Here is a 25,074-nt window from a genome sequence, read left to right as displayed (position 1 = left end):
AATTGCCTTCTAACAGATGTTGTTTCACTGTGTGCTATTACCAAGAGTGCAAGATGAAGATGAAGACATGGAATATCATACTGTCGGCTCTTGTCTTATCAAAATGTATGTTCTCTATTCTTCCATTTGCTTGGAGGGTGGTAACCATGTTATTTTCTTGTGCTCTCAAGATTTTACATTTAAATTTAAGTTGTTTGTATTTTAATATGTACGGATCCACTAAAACAGAAAGCCAAGGGTGACTCTTATATTAAACCTATGACCATTACTCCGATTTGTTAATATTTTTAATAAAACAATTTTGTTTTCCTTCTTAAATATGCACACTCCTGGAACAGCATTATGTATACTGTATGCACAAGAGGTACGTGTTTTACCTGTTCCATACTTAATTGTTTGAAGAGGTATATTTTTATTTTGATTATTGCTGATAACAGAAGTTATACAACTCTTAATATTTTACTATTTTTTACCTATTACTAGATATGGGGAAATTTTCGGTAAAATCACATAATGTTGACTGATGGTGTAACAATGGGAAAAATGAAATTGATCACTGACTAAGACACCATTATTTCAAAATAATCTGACATTTTATTTTACTTTGAGTTTTTCTTTTCTTACAATATGGTGTAGGATAGCATTTCAGACCAAGAAAAAGAGAAGGCCTGCAGGCGTGAATGTCCAAATGGACCTGCCTTACAATGGACGAGCAGCAGGTGCATACCAGGTGAGGGTTACAAAACAGGCTTGTCGTAAACACTGTTAGAAAACCCTTATTTTTATTATTAATCAGTGCTTACTTAAAGACACATTTGAAATTGACAATAGGCAATGCTAAATTGTTGACAATAGGGCATATATGCTTTTTGTTATATTTTTTGTGTGTGTACAAATCTTTGTTGAATAACAATACTGTACATTGGTAAATGTTGTGTTTTTTTTCTGAAAAGTGGTTTTTACGATTAATTTCAAACTGAAAAAGATGATTAGAAACCAGAAGCTTCTCTCCACTTTCTGTATAAAGAAGAGTTTTTGTCTTATCTGGCAAATGCATTTTCTCATCATGGTTCTGGGGTATAAAATTTTCTATTTTATAAAGTATTACTTTTTTCTCCTAATAATGTAATACACTGTTAAAACTAGTAACAGAGAGGGCTGACTACATTAAAATACATTTCTAAGATAAAATTTGTCACAAGATTAGAAACATCTGCTGTAGAATGTACCTTTGCACATAATATTTTATTATTTGACACATGCAGATCTATAATAGATAGCTCTAGACAAAATAAGGAAACACAACATATTGATTCCTTTTTTGTAAAAGTTTCAAGCCATTTATCCTGCAAAGCACATAAAATATTCTTCTGTTGTATACTTCATTTGAACCTTCAATATAGAACTTAAAATTTCTACTTACGTTTAAACACAAAATATATCTATATCAATAAATAAGTCGGTAGGTGTTATTGTGAGTTATTTTTTTCAAAGTGTTTTTCTTGGTAAATACAATTAGCTATGTAAAATTACTAAAATAAGGTAAAATCAAAGACATTGTTTAATGTTTTTCCATTCTTTTTGGGCAAACTCTTTTAATAGAATCTACTTCAGAATAACCTTTTACAGTAGCAAAGAGAAGGTGTACCTAGCAACTCAGGTCATCTCTAATGCAAAGGTAATTTTATACCAGAGGTGACTCAGGTATCTCATATAATTGTTTCCACATTTTGTAGCTGACAAAAGTGCATTGGTGCTTCAGCTTTATACGGTACACATCAATCATAGTAAACATGCAAACCTGGTATTAACAGAAAACTTCAACTTGTGGAAAAGTTTTTAATAAATTTTAATGTGTAGTACCATTTCACAGCCATTCTGAACTTAGAATATGGAACTTGCAGTCACAGAGAGCTTGTTATTGTTATCCTAACTATAACAACATTTAAACAGGATAAATTCTTATTAAAAATGAGTTTGTTCAATTAATACTCATTGAATAGTAATTTAATATATTTAATTGGTGGTTAAAGGTGCTGGCACACCCTAAGCCGCTTGGCTTGGTTCATGGCCCAGTCAGTATTAGTATGCACATTCTTTTTGTGTTGCTATGGGGTCTCAATGTGTAATTTATCTCTTATATATATTTCTCTTCTGGTTCGTCCTGCTTCCACTTCAAAACCGGTCCTGCCCACACGGCATTTCTCGATTCCTATTTGTCATCTTCCAAACCCTTCCCCAAGCTGCCTGCGGCCTCCCATACACCTTGCTATTTTCGTTATACTGCAACGGTTGTTTCCTAAGCCTTTGTTATAAAATGAACGACAGTATCTTCTCTGTCGACGGGTTTTTGTACAACATCATCTCTATTCCGGGATCCGGCAACTGCCTGTTCCTATCAGTGGGTTATTTCTTGACACAAACAGTTGACAAAGGCAATGCACTCTCAGTACGACATAGGGCAGTAGATTTCGTTGCATCACATTGGGACAGATTTGGAGACGTTCTTCCTGTTGTTCTTTCCAACGCAAATCGAGTTATCACAAGAAATCAGGAGTACTATCAATACATGGCAACATCTAGAGTTTATGGTGGTGAAGCTGAAATTCAAGCTCTTTCAGAGATTCTCCATGCTACCATCGTCATTTACTTCAAACACGACCCCAACATCCCACCTTGCATTTACAATTCTGGAAATACTCTCTTCATTTACCTTCTGTACTCAGGACAACTGGACAATGGCCACTATGAAGCCCTCCTACCGATTCCGATCATGTCTCCACAGCAGCATATAATGTCTGATAACACCAACACATCAGTCCTCAATCATTCTTCTCTTCCACAAAACACTACAGTTTCACTACTGGTACAACCTTCCTCTGTGACATATGTAGTAGCTAGTTTTTAAATAAAGAGATGTGTACCTGTCTGTTGTAGATTCAGGTTCATTTTTAAAAAGAAGCTTAAGTAACACTGAAACATGTATTGTGGTAAATGTGACTGATAGTATTGAACAGACCACCAAATGCAAATACAGTATATCAAAAAATTGTTCAAATAAACACAGACTACAAAATGCTCATTGCTACAGTCTGCTGCACATTGGCATTCCAATAAAACTATTCATATTTTCTTCCTTGAAGCAAAACAAAGCATTTTCAAGTTCAATATGAAACTCAGTATTGAACTTTTTTTTGGGAGATGGGCAGCCTTTGTTTAGCATTTGGAAAATATATTTGGGACTTTAGGTAGTGCTCAAAGATGAACTGTTTATCTCTTCATCACAGAATGTTGTGAGGATTAGAACTGCTAAAACTCTTATGTCTTTGACCAGTCATTAGCATTTGTGAAACTTAGGAAGGAAATCCTCCTTTATCTTCTAACATGGGAAAGATATTTCAGGCTTTACAGATGAGATTTGTTGATGAGGTTTTATAGTCAGTTTTATTGGCTACCAAAGCACTCTCGGTTTATATAAAAATCATGTAGTTATAGAAGTGTCCACATAGGTTTTCTGTTGGTTCATCAGTTAACTGGCCAGTGAATGAAAATGCTAGTGTCTGTTATGCTGTAGAATCTTATCCTGGATGGGTTCTTTAATTTTTTCCTGTGCTGCTGGGACAAGCGCCAGGTCATTTGACATTGATAGTGAGTTGGAAAATGAATACACGTTAGCTAAGAACTATTTTCTTACTTTAGTAAACCTGCTTATTTCGTTTCAGCATCATTGAGGTCATACCCTACATCAGAAGGTTGGGTGCAAGGCAAGAATTAGGCTTCAATTAGACACCAATCATTCTTAGAATTTTATAATTTTTCCCTTTTAAAGTTAACAACTTAAACTTGAAGAATTAACAATTAGTGATATTTCAGATAATTAAAATCTAAAGATATGGCCAGCATTTTAGCTTGTGTGAAATAATTACCATTGCAGATTGTAATAATGCAGATAAATCTTCAGTAAGTGCCACCTACATTACTTTTAGTAAGCTGTTCTCTGTCAAGTGAACTTTTTTTTTATTTGTAGAGAAGGTGATCTTTTAAAAAGTTCAGTCAGACTCTTAATTATTTATGAGCATTTATTTCAGAAGTAAACTGTTGACTGCAGTACAGTTTAAGTGTTTGCCAATTGAAAATTTAAAGACTGCTTTTGGCTGTCTCTTTTCTTTTATTTCACTTCATCTTGGTACCGTTGGTCCATAGCATGTTATTGACTGCTAGGAAAGTTTTTCAATCAGCATTTTCTCCTTATTGAAAATGTGTTGTCTATTGTATGAAGACAGCTTGATCGATCTTTGTTGTAGTTTGCATGGACTAACAAATACTTTGTCCACCATGCCAGTGGGAAAGAACTTACAAGTTCTCTTCACATGCTCACTTCATTGTAGCACACGTGTCTAATTGCTACAACATCTGTGATATTCCCTTTTGGAATAAGGCCACCATACTATTCCACAACTGATGTTTCATATACATTGAATACATGTTTTTGCTGCTTTGGTGCTTCTGAGCTGGCAGAGAATCTCCTTCAGGCTCCATTTGTAATACAGTACATGACCTAAGCAGTTCAAACAAGAAGCAAAACAGCTCTCTAAGCCATGAAAATGTTACATTCTTTGCAAAATGTTTCTCTACTGTTTACACTGTTTTTTTTTGTAATCAATTAGTGTAATCAGTGATTAAGTGCAAGGTAGTAAAATCTTGTTAGGCATGTAGTTTCCACCAATACATACAGTGTATTCACTTTATTTTATTACTTATGAAACTGTTCCAATGTGAAGGAAGCTAGAACTAATTGAAAACCTAAAAATAAAGTTAAAGTGCAACTAATGGAAACAAAATAGCCACCCAGTCCCTCCCTTAGTATAGTTTTTGTACAATAAGATAAGTAAATGATCAATGATCAATTTACATCAGTTTTGAGATCCTCTTCCAAAACCAGGAGAGAAAGTTGTAAGAACAAGTGCCACCGTAGGACAAATAGACAAGAAGGAGAAGGAGAAATACAAAATGTGATCAGACCAGAATCTTTGGCAAAACTATTGTAAAACATACTGTATGAACAAACTCACTGGCAGCTCCCACTGGGGTATGTGTTGGTAAAATATATAAATGGTAATAGGAAAACACTGGCAAATAGTTTCCAAACACAGTAGTTCTGTTTATTCTTTGGATAATTTTATTATTAGTTCTACATTTATTTGTGATCCGATGTAGTATAAAGTAGTAGTTTAGAGCTGTTCCTTGTTCAGTTTGTGGTCATTATAGACATTAAGTGTTTAGTAATTACTTAGTGTGGTTGCCTGATGAATTCAGCATACTGGGATAGAATTTGTGCATTCTTCCTGTGTCTTCTTAATTTTTTCTCCAGCTACTCCAGTTTTCTTCTTTACTTCCTTCCTTCCACTTTTTTGCTTTACAAGCCCTTGTGTGACCTGAGCCTCTTGTACCCCTTTGCTTCATCCTGACCTGTCTGTAGCCAGTCTCCTTCTTTTCTTTGCACACCATCTAGCATTCTTTTACTTAGGTGTTTTGTCTCATTTCACAAAGCAGCATTTGATGAACCTTCTTTATCTTCCTTTTTTCCTCCATTAATTCTAAGTGTACCAGCCATCTGACCATTCTTTTCTCTATATCCTCCATGATTGTTATTTCTGTCCATCTCTTTACTTTTCTCAGTAGCCCAAATATCTTTCTCAGTGTTTTTGGCTCAAGGATAGGCCAAGGCTGGTATGTGGGTCAAGGCTGCTAAATGTCCTCAGTGAGGTGGAGGCTGCTGATCTCAAAAGCTTATTAAAAGTTGGGAAAATCAATCTGTCACTTGAGCAGCTCTGCCAGCAAGCCCTACTTCCTACATTAATGTTCATAACCCATAGGCAGTGCTTCATATAAAGCATCAGAGGAAAGGGAGCTCCAGTACCTTAAGACCAGAACCTATTAGCTAAGAGGGAAAACACCAAAGGAAAACTACAGGTCCTCGAAACTAGTAGGGGTTGACAGTGGGTCTAACACCCCCAGGATATAAGAACTCTACCTGTTGAGAGAGCTGAAGTAATCAGTTTTTTTTCTCACACATTCTAAAAATGTGTGTTAGATTGATTGGTGATTCCATATTGGCCTTGTGTAAGTGAGAGAGTGAACGTGAGTGGATCCTGCAGTGCACTGGTATCCAGTCCTGTGTTGGTTCCTTCCTTGCACCCTATACCTCTGTGATGGATGCTGTTTCCCTGCAACCCTGCATTAAATTAAGCCGATCTTAGAATGTTGTTATACAGTATATACTGTATATCTAATTTGGAAATAGCAGATTTAGGAAATGATTGAATGATTATCAGTGATAACATCCTATTTCTTTGTGGATTCAGCTAAGATGATTCATGCTTTGTTATCTTAGGAGTTGTTAATATTAACTTACTATTTACAGAATTTTTCCACCATCTGAAATTACATTTGTTTTCTTCAGAGACTGTGATGTGGGCCTGTTGTCACCAGTGATAGATCTGTTGTTAGATTCTGCTGAAATCATTTGTTCTGCACTGTGCTGCCTTTCAGTGTGTTCAAACTGGTGTAGGGCAGATGTAGGACAGTTAGAATCTAGTACTGGAGTTTTTGATGAAATTAGAGTCTTATCAGTATTTAAAAAGAGTAGATACAGTGTGTGTCAGAATGTTAAAAAACAGCCTGACAGAGACTTCAGAGTTTGTTGAAGCAAATGCTGAACTCAAGGTAAATCATGTTAGACTTATTTTCACCTTTAATAAGATTTTGAAACCAGCAGTATTAAGCTAAAATAATTTTACTTTTAGGAGAAATAATTTTAAAAATGTACTCTTCTTTTTGTTTGTTTTTGGTGCGTGTAAATTAGTTTTTAAAATTTACTTTTTAACTATACTGTAACTGTATATTCCACATCAGGTTTATAATTCTTGAGATCAGTTGAATGACATTTAGCAATTATTTATTAATTATGTATAAAATAGGCATATGTAAGTACTGCAAGAATTATTCCACAGCTAATCAGCTGAATTTATCTTAAAAATAATATATAATATTCAAAGGCCTATTATATCTAAGTCATGGTCATACTGGGCAAGAGCCAAACCCAGCAGCACTACGTGCAAGATAGGAAAACAACTCTGGACACAGCAGTAGTCTGTCATAAAGCTGATTCATATACTGCCGCACTAACACAGGTTAATTTTGGGTTCACCATTTAGTCTAATATGAAAAACAATGGGAGTTCCCAAAGTAATCCACCACAACCACAAGGAAAACATGCAAAGCTATTAACCTAAATTTAAAAATGTACTTTGTACAAATAGTACAATATTTAGTAGCTATATGACAAATCTGTAATCTTAAAGTCTACTGTTGAAAAAAATCATTTATTACTGCTAATGTTAAGTGACTTTGCTGAACAGTTCCAGTTTCTAATTTGTTAGGTTAGCAATTATTCTAAGTAAAATTCAAGAGTTGCCTATTTATATAGATTTCTAAGTGTAAAGGTTTTTCCTTTATAAAGTCAAATACTAAAATATTCTAATTTATAAAATATACATACTCCATATACCAAAGCATAGTGTTCTTGCCTCACAGCTCAAGGAGACATGGCAATGTCTGTGTGAATTTATGTTATTCTTGGGTGTTTATCGGGTTTCTCCCCACTTTCCAAAAATAACTGTAAGTCATCTTGGTGTGTATAAATGTCGTATGTGATGGACTGCTGGATTGTCTAGAACTGTTTTTTGTTTTGCACCTGGTGCTGCCAGAATTTGCACCAGCTCCCTACAACTATAAAGTGGAATAGATGGCTATTGGGATTGAAAGGATCAATAGTTACTCATATGCGAAGAAATGACTGTTTCTGAAATGGAAACATTTTTCCACTAAAAATATAAAATATAGAGCAATTGTTAAAAAAGAATTTACTTTTTAATTAAAAAACCTTTCATAATGGGTACATTTTTAAAAACATACAGTATGGGCATTTTACTGTAGGAAACTGTTCATCCTGATATATGTTGAAGATAAATTTGTAAAGTCTTAAGAATCAGGCCTTGTGCATTTAACTTTAGTAATGGCTTGCTTTTTTCTAGAATGTCCATATCACAGGCCACTTGGATTTGAAGCTGGAGCAGTAACGGCAGACCAGATCAGTTGCTCAAATGAAGATCAGTATGTGGGCTGGTATTCGTCTTGGACCTCTAATAAGGCAAGGCTGAATGGACAAGGATTTGGGTAAGCCTAGACTGATGTGCCAAATGTGCAATATGACCTACCAATTTTTCTCGAAAAATCCCCCTAACTGGCAGCAATTAAAATAACTGAGTTATTGTCACCTTACGATAACCAAGGGGTTCATTTCTGCCTTTGCTCATTGCTGTTGGAAATATAACAAGTTAAATTCATATTTAAGGATATCTAAAATTAGTTTAAAGAAATCTCGATGTATCTTCTTCTCTGTTTTAAGATACATGCAGATTATTTTAAAATATCTCACTGTAATGTAGATATCTCAGTGTAATTTTGAAATATCTGAAAATAATTTTCTGTTCCTTTCAGAAAAACTCAAATGTATTCCCCTTATCTTATCAATAGCACTTCTTGTCCTAATGTATTTTTGGGCACCTGAAATAAATTTGAAATATCTTTTAAGTGAATTTATTAACATACCCTTGAGATATAATACATTAATTTTGAGATATACCTATAAAGGAGGCTAGAAGTGCCATTCAGAAAATACAGTATTTTCACAAATGTGATCCTGAACTTAAAATAGGTGCATATTTTTTGATAGCATATATTTAAAGTATATTCAAATATGAAATTAATTTGCAATACTGAATTTTAGAAAAAAAAATCATATTTCTTGGATGCGGGCATCAGCTAACTGTGCAACAATAATAACAATAATAATAATATTGAAATAAAGTTACTTTCTGGTATGTTCATCTTATTTGTAATTCTGAATTTAGTTCATTTTATTTTTGTGTAATTGTTTTCTCTGAGTACTGGCCAAGAGTGCTTACAGAAGTTTACTATTATGCTTTAAACCAAACATCATCTATACACTGTGAAAGAATGACTCCAAGCACATAAAGGTTTGGGGTTTCCGGCCCCAAGTTCAGTATTGGCATTCATATGACAGCCGCCATGATGGCGGAGAGGGGAACATTTATCGGGAGGGACCGGAAATAGGTGAATGGACTGCTCGGAAGGAACCGTGATGGATGCTGGGATGGATGACTTCATCGGGGAGCGACAGAGGGAAGGCGGAAGTGTTGTAATGTTTTCATGTGTTCAGGGTGGATTCATGGTGGCAGTGCATCCTTCTTTCTGCAGAAATAAAGAGAGAGAGGTTAGTACCCCGCCATTCCCTTCTGACATATGGTTTCATGTCACGTTTTGAGTCGTTCCGTGGCTCCCTAATCGCACGTACGTGACATGACCCCCCCCCCCTCAGCCCAGACCCACCGGGTCGGGCGGACCGAACCAAGAGGTCGTGAACCCGGGAGAGGGCTTGAAGGAGACCCCGGTGATAAGTGACAGAAAACTTATAGGGCTGCAGGTCCAAAACCCACCTGGTGACTCGGGGGTTCGACTCCTTGTGCAGGGCCATCCACTGGAGAGCAGCATGGTCTGCCACTAGGGTGAACTCGCGACCCAGCAGATAGTACTGCAAATGAGTCACTGCCCACTTAATGGCCAAGGCTTCCCTCTCCACTGCCGCATACCTGGTCTCCCGGTCCAACAGTTTCCGACTCAGGTATATTACGGGGTGTTCGGCACCATCAGCGTCGGTCTGGAGAGTAAAGGGCAAAGAGAAGTCAGGAGTGTGTAATATAGGTGCCGATGTCAGGGCCTTCTTTAGGTCACTGAATGCTTGTTCCGCTTTATCGTTCCATACCACATACACAGGGGCCCCTTTCTTTGTGTGATTTGTCAAGGGTGCTGCCCTCTCAGAGAAACGGGGAACAAACCGGTGGTAGTACCCCGCTAACCCCAAGAAGGCTTGCACCTGTTTCTTGGTATTCGGACAGGGCCATTCAAGGATGTCTTTTATTTTGGAACATTGTGGCTTCACCTGTCCCCGCCCCACTAGGTAGCCTAAATATTTGGCCTCCCTCAAGCCGAAGAAACACTTGCGGGGATTGATGTGGAGACCGGCCTACGCTAGTGTTGCGAGGACGGCTTACACCTGCAGTATATGTTCCTCCCAGGTGCCGGAATAAATGACCACGTCATCTAGGTAGGCGGCACAGTAGGGCTGGTGGGGCCAGAGTACTCTGTCTACCAGACACTGGAAGGTCGCGGGGGCCAAATGGGAGGACCTTATACTGCCAATGTCCACTAGGGGTACTAAATGCTGTTTTCTCTTTTGCGGATGCTGTTAAGGGAATTTACCAGTACCCTTTGGTCATGTCAAGTGTAGTCAGATATTGTGCCTTACCCAAGCGTTCAAGCAGGTCATCCACCCTAGGCATGGGATAGGCATCAAATTTGGAGACCTGGTTCAGACGTCTAAAGTCGTTGCAGAATCTCCAGGAACCATCTGGTTTGGAAACGAGGACAATAGGACTGGACCAGGGACTATAACTCTCCTCAATGATATCCATGTCCAACAACCGCTGGATTTCGAGCTCCACCTCTGCACGTTTTGCCTCTGGGAGGCGATAGGGTCTCTCCCTGACAACCACCCCAGGCTCAGTAATGATGTCGTGCTCAATCAGAGAAGTATGGCCAGGTGACTCGCTAACCACTTCGGGGACGGCCCGGATCGCTTGTTCCAGCTCCTGCCGTTGGAATGGTGTTAGGTCTGGACTGAGGTTAAGGGCTGATTTTTCTGCAAAATGGGAGAGGGCTGTACCGGAGAGCGGAGCCTCGTCCTGATCTCTTCACGGCTTCAGTAAGTTCACGTGGTACACCCTCTCGCTCGGCCGACGATTCGGTTGTTTCACCAAATAGTCGACGAGCCCCTTTCGCTCCTTTACCTCATATGGGCCCTGCCAATGAGCCAGCAATTTGGAATGGGAGGTGGGCACGAGTACCATCACACGGTCTCCGGGGTGGAATTCCCTGAGGACGGCATTCCGATTGTAACACTGGGCTTGTGCTGTTTGAGCACAAACCATGTGTTCTTTTAGAATAGGCCGAATCTTATTCATCCTATAACGCAGTTGCACGATGTACTCCAACACATTAGTGCTGGGAAGAACCTCCGCTTCCCAGCCTTCCTTTAAAATATCCAAAAGTCCCCGGGGTTGACGCATATATAGAAGCTCGAAAGGAGAAAAACCAATGGAGGCTTATGGCACCTCCTCGTAAGCAAAAAGCACGAGAGGTAAAAGCTCGTCCCAGTTTCTACCGTCTGCGCTGACTACCTTACGTAACATCTGCTTTAAGTGTCTGATTAAAGCGCTCTACCAATCCATCGTTTTGCGGGTGGTAGACTGACGTTTTAAGATGTTTAATATGGAGCAACTTGGCCACCTCCCTGAACGTATCCGAAGTAAAGGGAGTACCTTGGTCCGTGAGGACTTCTTTAGGTATTCCCACTCTAGAAAAAAGTTTGACCAATTCCCGTACGATATTCTTTGAATTGGCGGAGCATAACGGTACTGCCTCTGGATACCGAGTCGCGTAATCAACCATGACTAATATATATTTCTGGCCACGGTTCGAAGGCTCCAGGGGTCCAACAAGATCTATACCGATCCTTTCAAAGGGAATGTCAACGAGGGGAATAGGAACTAGAGGAGCACGGTCCCTCCTAGGTATCTGACAGGTCTGGCACTCCGGGCAGGACTGACAGAAGTGTCGGACCTCCTCATTTATTCCCGGCCAATAGAAACGGAGCTTGATCCGCTCCAGGGTCTTTTCGGTCCCCAGATGGGCACCCAGGAGGTGGGAGTGTGCTAGTTCGCAGACCTCCCGCCGGAAAGTTCGCGGTACTAGCAACAACTTCTGCACTCCGCCTTCGTGATTCGTGACCCGATATAACAGATTATTCTCTAACACAAAATAGGGCTCCGGTGGCATGGAACTGTCCGACATCTGGCCATCTACGGAAACAATTGCATTCCTGGCAAACTTCAGGGAATCATCATTCCACTGTTCTCTTTTAAATGACGCGGTTGTAGATCTGAATTGGTGACTCATAGTGTCTAAGGGGTCAGTATGCTCGGGAGCGCTATTGGTTCTCTGGCTCTGGCCCTCGTCCGGGTCCTCTTCCAGGTCAGGGTCCGATGCCAGAGAATCCTCCCCCCAGCTACTGACGTCATCATTGTTTACCTGTGTGCACGGCGTGGGAGCCGCGTGGATGGCGCCTTGTCCACCCATAACAAGACCCAATTTGGCCCCAGGAGTGGTTTTCCGTCTACTGCTTTTTTTGTATGACCAGTCATGTCCCAAAATGACTGGAAAAGGAGGCTCGGGCAACACCGCGACCGATAATTGAGTCAGGCCACCCTTCCAGGAAATATAACATTTCACGGACCTATATGACCTGGTCTCCCCATGTACACAAGTCATGCTTACATATTGGTTCAGCCATTGTTGCGGTAGAACGTAACGGCAAGCGACAATGGGTATGTTGCTGGCGGAATCAAACAAGGCAAGTACAGAATGACCATTAACTAAAACCACTCCCGTATTAGGAATAGCCAGAGGGTTTAACAGAGCACAGTACCTCTCCGAAGTGGCCCAAGTGCAGTCCATCGCCTCTTGCTGGTATAGAGGACAGGCTGGAACAGGTGACCGAGGTCCCCACACTTGAAACAGCGCGGCGGACCCGGTCTTTCTCTGGGCTTCGTTGGCGCTTCTGCCGTGCAACGGGTGGGCTCGGGTGTACGGCCCGTCCCTGTCGGGCCCCACGAGCCGGCTTTTCCGACCCCCCAGTTCGGTGGACCATGAGCTGACGCTCCATGACTTCCAGGAGTCCTTTCATATCTTTATATGGATGTCTGCGAACCTGCTGGGCGAGATATCCTGGCGTGGCATTTACTAATCCTTAAAAAATTGACTTAAAAAGTGACTGTGCCTTGTTGTTGTCATTCCCACCAATTTTAAGTTTTTTCCTACATTTGAAGACAACTAAGTATCAGTCATCCAATCTTTTAACATGTTGACTCAGTTAAGGATACAATAGGAAAAAGATTGTATCGTCTGAGGGAAACATACAGCTGAGTGTCATCTTTATACAAGTGAAAGTGGATGTTGAGTTTTCTAAATAAATTTCCCCATTGGCAGCATGTAAAGCAAAAAACACAGCGGTGTGAGTACTGAGATTTGGTGAACACAATGTGTAGGTTTAGGAATTAAAGACTGGGCACTATCATCACATTTCTGTTCCTGCTGAAATTAATTTGATGAGCATGAACTAAACCATGCAAGGGAGCACCTGACAGCCCAACATTTTCAAACCTGCATAAGAAAACAACTGGTCAATAGCATCAAAGGCTGAATAGATAATACATACTAACTATAGTGTAAAAGACATTACAAAGTCATAGACAAAACACATTATTGCAATTTCTGTTCTATGATTAGCATGAAAGCTAGACTGTTTCTTGTACTTCAGAGAGAAAATATACATTTGAAATAGTGCTATAATTATTAAGTATATTTGTGTCTAGGGGCGGCACGGTGGCGCAGTGGGTAGCGCTGCTGCCTCGCAGTTGGGAGACCTGGGGACCTGGGTTCACTTCCCGGGTCCTCCCTGCATGGAGTTTGCATGTTCTCCCCGTGTCTGCGTGGGTTTCCTCCCACAGTCCAAAGACATGCAGGTTAGGTGGATTGGCAATTCTCAATTGGCCCTAGTGTGTTTGTGTGTGTCCTGCGGTGGGTTGGCACCCTGCCCGGGATTGGTTCCTGCCTTGTGCCCTGTGTTGGCTGGGATTGGCTCCAGCAGACCCCCGTGACCCTGTGTTCGGTTTCAGCGGGTTGGATGGATGGATGGATTTGTGTCTAGCTTCCTTTTTTCACTAATGGCCTTAAAACTGTCACTTTTAGCACATTAATAGTTATGCTAGTAAAAGATAACTTTAAAGCCTGTGATGTTACGTTATTAATTTTAAGACTAAAGAAATTAATAAAATCTATGTCGCTAATATTTGTTGTATTTTTGTATGGCAGATCAGGTTTCCCATTTGTCAAATTAGCAACTGTTCTAAATAGCACACAAGGGTAATTTCTGTTTTAATTTATAGTATTTAGAGCAGACCAGAAAAGACATAAGTGTGTTACTCTCTATGTACACTTAAGGTGTTAGCCTTCTAATTTAAGAGCATAAATGGTCCTTGTGCTCTACTCATATTTATTTTGAGTAGGACTAGTGTATCTAAGGTCTCTTTCAGAGATGCATTTTAATTATATGTAAATTGATCTATATTGTTTTCCAGAATTAAGTCTGAGTTTCACAAAATATCCACAAATGTTGATGAAGATCTATAATGTAATTCATTTCAGCAGAACTCTTAACACCAAATGCAAATCGAATGCCTAAGTAAAACGTTAACAAAAATAATGTATGGATGGGCTATAATTACAATATAATAATATTATTATAATACTAGCTGAAATACCCAGCGTTGCCCGGGAAGAAAATAAAGAGTTTTTTATGTTGTTTTTTTTAATTGTTTGAAAAAAATATAATAAAAAAACACACCTTTAAAAATAAATTAACAAACAATGAAGACTCACTAATGTGCTTGTCTTGCAGTCATATATGTATGTTATCATCCAGTTGACGCGCGGAACAGGCCAACTCTGTTTAATTTGAAAAACAACAGGGGCGCAGTGGTGCTCAAACATAAAGAATGCTGGCAGTCTTTTTATCTTTACCAAAATCTTCAACCTCTCCCTAGCCCAGGCAGTCATTCCATCCTGCCTAAAATCAGCCACAATCATTCCAGTGCCGAAGAAGTCTCCCATCACCAGCCTAAATGATTATTGCCCTGTGGCCCTCACTCCAGTAATCATGAAGTGCTTCGAGAGACTGGTTCTCCAGCACATCAAGGACTATCTCCCCCAAGACTTCAATCCCTACCAATTCACATATCGCACAAACAGATCCACAGAAGACGCCATTGCTGTAGCTCTCCACTCTGTGCTGAGCCATCTGGAGCAGCAGCAGAGCTATGTCCGGATGCTGTTTGTGGATTACAGCTCAGCTTTTAATACAATCATTCCTAACATTCTCATCACCAAACTGGTCACTCTTGGCCTCCCCCCTCTCACATGTGTCTGGATAAAAGACTTTCTTACCAACCAGCTCCAGACTGTGAGACTCGGACCCCACCACTCCTCCATTCGCACACTGAACACCGGTACCCCGCAAGGCTGTGTGCTAAGCCCCCTTCTGTACTGTCTCTACACCCACGACTGCAGTCCGGCCCACAACAACAACCTCATTGTCAAGTTTGCTGATGACACCACAGTGGTTGGACTCATCTCAAAGGGAGATGAGGCAGCTTACAGAGAGGAGGTCCTGAAGTTGGCAGCCTGGTGTTCAAAGAACAATCTGGCTCTGAACACCAGGAAAACCAAGGAGATCATTGTCGACTTCAGGAGGCACAGCACCGACTTAGCCCCCTTTACATCAGCGGCGAGTGTGTGGAGAGGGCCCATACCTTCCGGTTTCTTGGCGTCCTTATCTCCGCTGACATCTCCTGGACAGACAACATCACAGCGGTCATCAAGAAGGCTCAGCAGCAGTTACACTTCCTGAGGGTCCTCAGAAAGCACAACCTGGACTCCAACCTGCTATTGACCTTCTACCGCTCGTCCATCGAGAGCCTGCTGACGTATTGTATCACAGTATGGTACAGCAGCTGCACCATGGCAGACAGGGAGAGGCTTCAGTGAGTAGTAAAGGCAGCACAGAAGATCATCGGCTGCCCTCTCCCCTCCTTGATGGACATTTACACCTCCCGCTGCCTCAGCAGAGCAAAACACATCATCAAGGACAGCTCCCACCCTGGCTCTGATCTGTTTGACCTTCTGCCCTCAGGGAGGCACTACAGGTGCATCACAACAAGGACAAACAGACTCAAGAACAGTTTTTTCCCAAAAGCCATAACCATTCTAAACTCACACATGCACTGACTACACAGTCTAACCCCCCAACCCCTGGACTTCCTTCTATACATCAACTGTGCAATATCCAATATCTAAATGGTACTGAATAATAACTGTGTAATATCTGTATACTGTACAAAATCATTACTCTCAGGGTCCAACATCCACTACTCACTGCACATGATCATCATTATTGTGCAATATTTAAATTATGTGCAATAACCCAATAGTGCAATAGTTATTTATTCTTTCCAGTATTTAAATAATGTGCAATAACTTGATTTAGTTATTATTCTTTCCATTTGTATATAGCATCGCAGAACTTTTTTTGCAACTTATTCCACCATTTGTTTATTTGTTTATTTACTTGTTGTGTTCTACATATATGTCTGCACTGAAGGAGCTGCTTTTAATCTCATTGTACATGTGTATAGTGACAATAAAAGGCATTCTATTCAGTCACCTCCTGTTCGCTCTCTGGTGGTCGTTCCGAGTGTCAACTGGATGATAACATGCATACAAGACCGCAAGATCACCCCCCCCCCCACCCAGAAGGGGGTGGGTTAGGGTTGATTTCACCCTACAGTATTTTTAGTCGACCCATGAAAAACATGTGTACCAAGTTTCATGAACATTGCTCCAGCCGTTCGGAAGTGATACTGGAACATACATACATACACACAGACACACATTGACTTTTATATATATATATATAGATTTGCTTATTGAGCATGACTTATGTTTGGAGTTTTGAATTTGCTATCTACTAATTTCATAAACTGTTTATGAGTTTTTCCCAGAGAACACAAAAATGAAAATATTCAACTAGAGTTAGCATTTACAATACTGTATCTTTTTATGTCAAAAGTCACTGTATCTTTGTCACATTTGGTAAATGTCATTTTAAACAGAACACTCTCTTTAATATTAGTACAATAAGAAGTATAGTTTTTTTGTCAATTTCTGTATTTTGATTGGATTTGCAGGTGTGCATGGCTGTCCAAATTTCAGGACACTAGTCAATGGCTACAGATTGACTTGAAAGATGTCAAGGTAATCTCTGGAATACTCACTCAAGGTCGTTGTGATGCTGATGAGTGGATGACCAAATATAGTGTTCAGTATCGCTCTGATGAGAATCTGAACTGGGTGTACTACAAAGACCAAACTGGCAACAACAGGGTGAGTAACCTGACCTAAAATGACAATAGCGGCATGAGTAACATGACATCAGTTTATACAAATTTAGGAGATTATACATTGCAATTTCACCTTCAGAGTCCCTTCTTTTAATACATTTTGGAAATTTTGTGAATTTAATTTAGTAATGGTAAAAGGATGCCCATGTGGAGTTTGCACTTGGTCTTGTGTATGCATGTGTTTCCAGTTTTTACTGGAAGTTCCACTCTTCATAAAATACTCCTCAACAGCAACACCTGAACACTTACATACACTTACATTACACCCATATTGCATTACATCTACATTGCAATACTCACACACAAACTGTACCTGCACACACTCTGAATACTGACTGGAACGTGCATCTGCACCTTATGGAATATGCATCTGTACTTATAAAACATTATCTGTGCAATAACTGTCATTTGTACTTGCTGCTCATTCAACTCATATTGCTCTATAACTTCTTTTAAAACGTACACATTTTATTTTATATGGCTAGTCTATTTTTAACTTGTAATTTTATTTATTTTTTATTATTTTTTTTAGCTTTATTGGATCTAGGCTGAGTGACTTGTTTTTCTCGTCATACACATTTCATTGTATGTTGACCCTGTGTTAACCTATATATGACAAATAAGCCTAAACCAAACCAAACCAAACCAAATAACCAAAGACTTGCAAGTTAGGGGGTATCTTTTAATTGGCAGTTCAGGATATGCTCCGACACCTAACTGTTATGTTATCTGTAATGGGAAAGGTAATTGCATTATAGCAAAAAAATATTTTTTTACTTGAACTTTTAAGATCATAGGTTTCACTTTTGAAATGAAAATTTAGTTATTAAAATATTCACCCTAAACATTTGTTACTTAACTGTATTTATCTGTATTAATTAAATGAATAATTTAAGCATAAGTACAATGGGAACTGCCTATATATTGCAGCATGTGTGCATAAATTATTTTGATGAATTAACATAAAACTACATCTAGATCGAATTATCCACAAATGTCAAACCCATTAATTCAAACTCCCCCTTTTCAAATGGATCTTTCCATTGATAAACAGGCATCTTGTCCAATTATGTGCCAGCTACATAGCATAGAAAGCATGTTTTATTTGGCATTATTGGCTGTACAAATTCAGGCAGACTTATAACGCATGACATGAAATGAATTGGACTGTATTTTTAAAACGTGTCATATCAGTTCTTCCTTCATAACTGTCCTACAGCTTGTCATTTGATTGCTTGGACTCAACTTGCTTTATTATTTCTATTCCAAGTAATCATGAAATAACTGGTAGTATATTTGTTTTCTCCATTAAACATCATCATACTGCTACATTTCCCATGGAATTTAACAAGGTGTAATGGTAACGTGGAAAAAGTTGAAGAGAGTACACAGTTTCATCATACTGGTCAGATTAAACATAAAGGATAAGTTCAATATTTTTCAAGTTGAAGTTATTTCTTCACAATCATGTTATATATTACAGATTGAGTATCCCTAATCTGAAATTCCAAAATCTGAAATGCTACAAAAATCAAAATTGAAAATCGAGTGCCAACATGATGCTACTTACTCGTATGTTGCCTCTAATTTTTTTACTGTTGGACAGATGTGGGTAACGTATATGCAGATTCAAAATGGATTTATTTATTTTAAGGCCGGGTCAGGTCCCCTGTGATGCATTGGATACCACAAAGGTACAACACATGATCGACAACCATGTGGGTGTAAAATGATTGTCTTCTATAAAGTAGCATGAAGCACCATCACTCCATCAACTATCAGGAATAGGGTGCACAATAGTTTCAATGTGCTGCACAAGCTGTTGGGGAGCAAAACAATCTGCAGTGCAGTTCAAAAGTGCTACACAGCGCCAGTAAAAAAGAAAAAAAAAATACAGGATGCAATAAGTGGCAAATTGCACACAGGGGTTCTATTAATAAAAATTTTCCTGCATCCAAGCATGAATATATGCATATGCAAAAAAAAAATGATAAAGCCTGGCATATGCACATTTCTATGCAATGTATTGTCATAAATCACAATCATTTTGTAAATGTGTGTACGCGAACCTGCCTCAAAACTCATAATGTTATTGCAGATGACTTGTGAGTTAATGGAACGTAACTGCTTACAGTTAACAAAAGCTGCTTCATTCTTACTAGGTGTCCTTATTGCTATATGAGAGTGCAGTAAATTGCTCTGATTATTTTAGGAAAACAGACACTGCTGCAAATGACCTTTTTATGTTGATATGTTTTAAGTACTCCCACACATACAAAAACTGAATGTAGCATCTTGTTAGTAGGATTAATGGTTTCCATCACAAGCAGGCGTGATGGAGCAAAGGTTGGCTGAAATATTCCAGCCTACTGGCCAGCTCCCTGAAAAGTGGCAACAGGTAGCCTATATAAACTGATAACAAAATGGAACATTCATCAGTGCAGATACACAGCATTTGCCCTATTATTATATTATTGTAAGTGATATGAATTATTGTCCCATATGCACGAGTTGTCATTTAGCTGGTTGATTACATGTGTCTCCAAGATATTTTGTTATGTATATACAAATATACCAAGTAATCCAAAATACTTTTGATCTGAAACATTTTGGACTAGGGATACTCAACCTGTAATTTGACACATAAAACTGTATAAAACTGAAGGGTTTTAAAAATACCTTATCTGTTCTTGCAGCTTACGATGGGGCTGAAGGGTACACAGGTCCATAAGTGATAGGAAAAGCCCTAAAACATACCAAATATATCCATTTTGAAGTAGCAAAGGTTTCGATTAATAAAACATGCCTTTCATGTTTATAAGACATCCCTGTGGTGATAAAAGGAAACTATAAATAATATTTTATCACAGATTTTTGGTCCTGTTTTTTGTAAGGTAAGAATACATTTCCTGTTGGCTTGATAGCTCACAATTATGACAACCCACCCCCACCCTACCTTTATATTATACTTAATATCCTTTGCTTCTGCAATTCTGCTTCATCAGTGGTTATGCTCTGACATGGCTTGTAATAACAGATAGATGTGCACTTAAATAATATAATAATTTTTTCCTAATTTGGAGCTGATTTTACACCCATGATTCATGCCAAGAGGCATCATAGTGAAAGATCACATAAGACTTTCATTGTACTTTTTACAGATAATAATACATCTGAAGTAAACTGATTACGCTACATTGTATTTTTAATAAAAGCCTTAGATATCTGAAAGAGTCAAGCCCCCCTTTCACTGAAAAAAGTAAGATTGTGTGATAGAGCAGATTGAAGTGCCTTAAACCAACTACCGACATTTTTAATGCAAGATGAGCAGCTCCTGCTGGGGACATGGTGATAAAAAAATTGAGAACAACGTGTTTGACTGGTAGCAGTAATGTTATGCCACATTTTAACTTTACATGAGAAAACGCATTGACACTTACACATGCCAATTGAGCTATAAAGGCATTTGGAAAACAAGCAAAAGTCATGCAGGCCCCATTGTTTTACAGCTGGAATAATGGTTCTGCACTATCACTGTTGCCCAGGTTATAAACTTCAACCTGATTAAATTATAGGCTAATTGGTGTTACTAAATGAACCTTAGCCTGTGTGTATTCACTCTGAGATGGACTGATGCCTTGGCCAGGGATCATTCATGTCTTGTTCTTGCTCCATGATTCTGCCCTCTATAATTGGGTTAAGAAGATGGATGGATATAAGCCAGTAACAAGAGCTTGAAGTAGCTTAATGGTGTGTACAGGCATCTTGCGCTCCCATCTGATCCAATCTCTTCTGTAATATCATTTACTAATGGCAAAGAGCTCTATTTTTGAAAGGGCCCACCCTCCTCAATATTATATACTACTATCAACACGCTCTGATCTCTATGGGGGCGTAAAAGTAAAATTAATAATATACCAAAACACCCAACAACACAGTACAGCTAGAAGTTTGGTTTCACTTTAAGCACTACCTATAACGTCACTTCAGTTCTTATTACATGCATGGGCTCGCTCAATATTCTCTTTCACTGAAACACATGCGTCCATTATCAGTCCAGTATCAGCATATATTTGTAAAATAATGAAATAAGCTTCCATATAATGTAAAAATATAAAGGATTGTAACTTGTGATTATTTTACTTATTATTGTCTAGTTGTCTACAGAATAATGACTGCCACTCATGTCTGAGCATCATCATTCAATAATGTCAACAAAGGCGCTTGGCAATTACATTCCAAGGTGAATAATAATTCTTTACATTTATATAGTGCTTTTCTCACTACTCAAAGCGCTTAGCAATTGCAGATTAAGGGTCTTGCTCAAGGGCCCAACAGAGCAGTCTCTTTTTGGCATTTTATGGGATTCGAACCAGCAACCTTCCGATTGCCAGTGCAGATCCTTAGCCTCAGAGCCACCAGAATCCACACCCTTTGGACTGAAAGGTCATTGCAGTGAGGACACAATAAAGCAAGTGAATTGCTTAAGACAATGTTTTTCTCTTTTCCTTTTTTAAATGATAAAGATATGCTGTTTTTCAATATGTAATCTCAAGATGCAGATCAATACATGATAACATTTTTGGCTTGACAAATTGACTTATTCAGTAAGTTTTAAATCTTTTTCTGTCACCTATGGACCTGTGTATCCTTCATCCCTATTGTATGCTGCAAGAACAGACAAGGTATTTTTAAAAATTTTGTAAAAAATGCTTCACTTTAGAATAGTTGTATGTGGCAAACTAATAAATAAAGTGATTGTGAAGAAATAACTTTGACTTGAAAAATACCAAACTTATCCATTTTTAAAACAAAAAATAGCTGCTTTTTCTAATTTTGCTTTTGGTAGCTATACAGTGGCATGCAAAAGTATTAAATCCCCTTGCAAGTCATCGCAATTTTCTGCATGACAAAAGATTCGTACACATATTTACTGTATCTATTCAGTATTTTTAATGTGAAATAATGTATGCTGTAACAATACATTTCCAAAGTCACAATAAGCCATTTTCTGTAGATAGAAATATGTTAAGAAAATGTGACTGTTAGCTTATTGTACTTTACATAGAACATGTATTTTGTATCTGAATAGTATCTTTATATACCCTGTATAATACGCTACCGTGGCTGTTTGTTTGTCTGTCCAGGATTTTAAATCACCTGTAGCTCGCAAACCGTTTGACCTATTGACCTGAAATTTGGTACATATATACTACTTGACGTCTACTATCCGCTTTCGGGGTGATGATTAACCTCCAAGGTTATTCCTCTTTTTATTTTTATTTTATTTTATTGTAGAATCAACTCTCGGCAGCGGCCAGCAGGGCGGCCATGCAGCGCATGCGTATGGGTGCCATTCTCATCCCTACCACCTTTGCCGTCACTTCCCTTACCACTTCATATCTTAAACCATTCTTTAGGCAGATTGAAGACTTAAGTGCCAGCTTATGTGAAAAATCAAAGAAAACGTAATACTGTAAGTAATTGCAACACAAACACTGACTTAATCAGTTTTAAAGATGCCAATAAAAGAAGAGAAGAAGCGGGCCACTAGGGTGGAAAAGAGCTGCTCAGGAAGCAGAAAGCGCATCAACCTCTGAGCAAACGAATGCTAAACGTACAGAGAAAGAGTATGAAAACTATGAATGCTCAAGTCAAGAGTATTCACTGCACGATATCGTGCAGTGCGCCATTACTGGTTTGAATATAATTTAGCCTGATTATATTTGCACCTGTTGTTAAAATGCATCTGTTTTGTCTGCAGTGCGCTCAAATGTCCAATCAACATCTGCTTACTCATACAAAAAGAAATACACATGAGCATTTACCATTCATTAATGTGGTCGCAGTACATTTCTGACCACTTCCGACTGGGGTTTCTATGATGTGGCCATTATCCGATCACATGTGCATTTATATCTGGCTGGAATGCTTTCCAGTCATCATTGGATCTAAAACAATGTATATTTTACAACAGGTGTAAAGGGGCCCTTTGCTGCGACACAACCAACTAAGTTCTGATGCAACCATTTTGTAAAGTTTTCAGAAATGTTTATTATTGGTTAAAACAAATGTGAAAAAAAATTGTGCAGATCATTTGAAATTCGTTCATTCATTGCATTGAAAAGGGAAAATGTTTCCTAGCTGTGAATCTGTATAAGAGAATATTGTTCAAAACTGAGTATCCATGCATGAAGGATGTTAGGTTAATGGGTTCACTAAAACACATATGACAACTATTATTGAAAAACATGACTGAAACAGAAAGTTCTGTGCAAATGAATTCTGAGGAGAAAAATAAGGTTGTCATTGAAAAAAGCTTGAATCAGATATTGGCCACAACTTGGCAGAAGGCTTATGGGAAACTCTGTGGCCAAGGCTGAAGATTGTTACATGTGTTGATATGGTCCAACTTTGGCCTCAGTTCTAAGTTCTGTTTGTATGAAGAAGATCATTCTGAGCATGCTATTCTGAGCAAGCCTTCTGGTGGACGCATTATTTTGTGGGAATTCTCCTCTAAGTCAGGGCTTAGAAGATTTGTGAAACTAGAATGTGAAAGTAATACAGAGAAGCAGAAAGAAGTTGTGGAGGAAACCCACCACAGCCAGAAAGAAATCTGTGCCTTTGTCGAAGATCAAACTTCTGGCAGAGCAGTGACCCAAAATGTGCAGCCAAAGCAAAATTGCAGGGGTGTAAAAACAAAGTGGCTCTGTAAAGGGCCAGTCCAATCGATAATTTATGACAGCAGTTGAAATCTGTTGTTCAGCAATGGCATTTCTTTGAAAAAACTAATTTCTGTGTTCAGCTAGGAAAAACATTTGTTGATGCTTCTACCAAATTGACAGAAAAGGTGAATTCTTATTGAATATATTATTTTCTTTTTTTATAGTTTTGGATAATTTAGAATAATTTCATATTAACTTTGACATTAATCATCTTTTATGTTGGCCATCAGCAAATAAATCTCAGCTTAAAGCAAAAAGATTATGTACTGTAATACAAGAAAATCAGAAAAAATATAAGGGCTGAATAATTTCTTACCACCACAGTTTTGCTAGTTTTATAACTCTTATGATTTAAGAGATTAGTAATTTAAGCATAACTTTTGTCTTTCTACAGGCACAGTAAATAATTTCCATTAAAAATACATTTCTTTCAGCTAAATGAATTAGAATTAGAGCTAGAACTTTATTTATCCCTCTGGGAAATTTGGAATTGTGTCTTTTAAAAGAACTGGGTAAATTTTCTGTTTATGTTTGGGCCATATCTTGTTTTTGCATTAATTGAGAATTTTTGTCTGAACAGGTGTTTTATGGAAACTCAGATAGATCTTCATCAGTACAGAACCTGCTTCGTCCACCCATCATTGCCAGGTACATCCGGCTCCTGCCACTGGGTTGGCACACACGTATTGCTGTACGCATGGAATTGCTGGAGTGCATAAGCAAATGCACCTGAGCCAGTGGCTTTAGGCCTCATTCAACCGGACATTTTTCCCTTGTGTAACAAACAGTGACTTCCTTATAAGAAAATAAAATCTTTGAAACAGTTTTATTTACTCATTAGATAAGAGGTACAGACTTGGTCCAGGTTTCCAAAGAGACTTTGAACTTATTTTCTGAGTTAGAAACATATATTACTACAAATGTAGTTATTGCTGTGTGTTCTATTTGTGTAATGGTATACAGTGAGATTTAAAATTGTGATGAACTCACATCTGCTCTTCCAGTATGTATGAAAAGCAAATTCAAAGTTGGGGGCTGCCCGTTTAGACTGCAGAACTTTATACACACTAGAG

The 25,074-nt window shown here is 38.6% G+C and overlaps 1 protein-coding gene across 1 annotated transcript; it reads left to right on the top strand.

Moving 5' to 3' along the window:
- Positions 1-485: 485 nt before the first annotated feature.
- On the top strand, positions 486-24,827 carry rs1a (retinoschisin 1a). The gene is made up of 5 exons (XM_028801098.2): positions 486-500; positions 637-730; positions 8,097-8,238; positions 17,064-17,259; positions 24,582-24,827. The coding sequence occupies exons 1-5, from the start codon at positions 486-488 to the stop codon at positions 24,732-24,734; spliced, it is 600 nt and encodes a 199-aa protein (XP_028656931.1). The 3' UTR covers positions 24,735-24,827.
- Positions 24,828-25,074: the final 247 nt, after the last annotated feature.

The sequence above is a fragment of the Erpetoichthys calabaricus genome, chromosome 4, assembly GCF_900747795.2.
Source record: "Erpetoichthys calabaricus chromosome 4, fErpCal1.3, whole genome shotgun sequence".
Classification (NCBI taxonomy): domain Eukaryota; kingdom Metazoa; phylum Chordata; class Cladistia; order Polypteriformes; family Polypteridae; genus Erpetoichthys; species Erpetoichthys calabaricus.
Note: the sequence above shows the minus strand (reverse complement) of the source record. Positions and strands in the feature narration are given on the sequence as shown.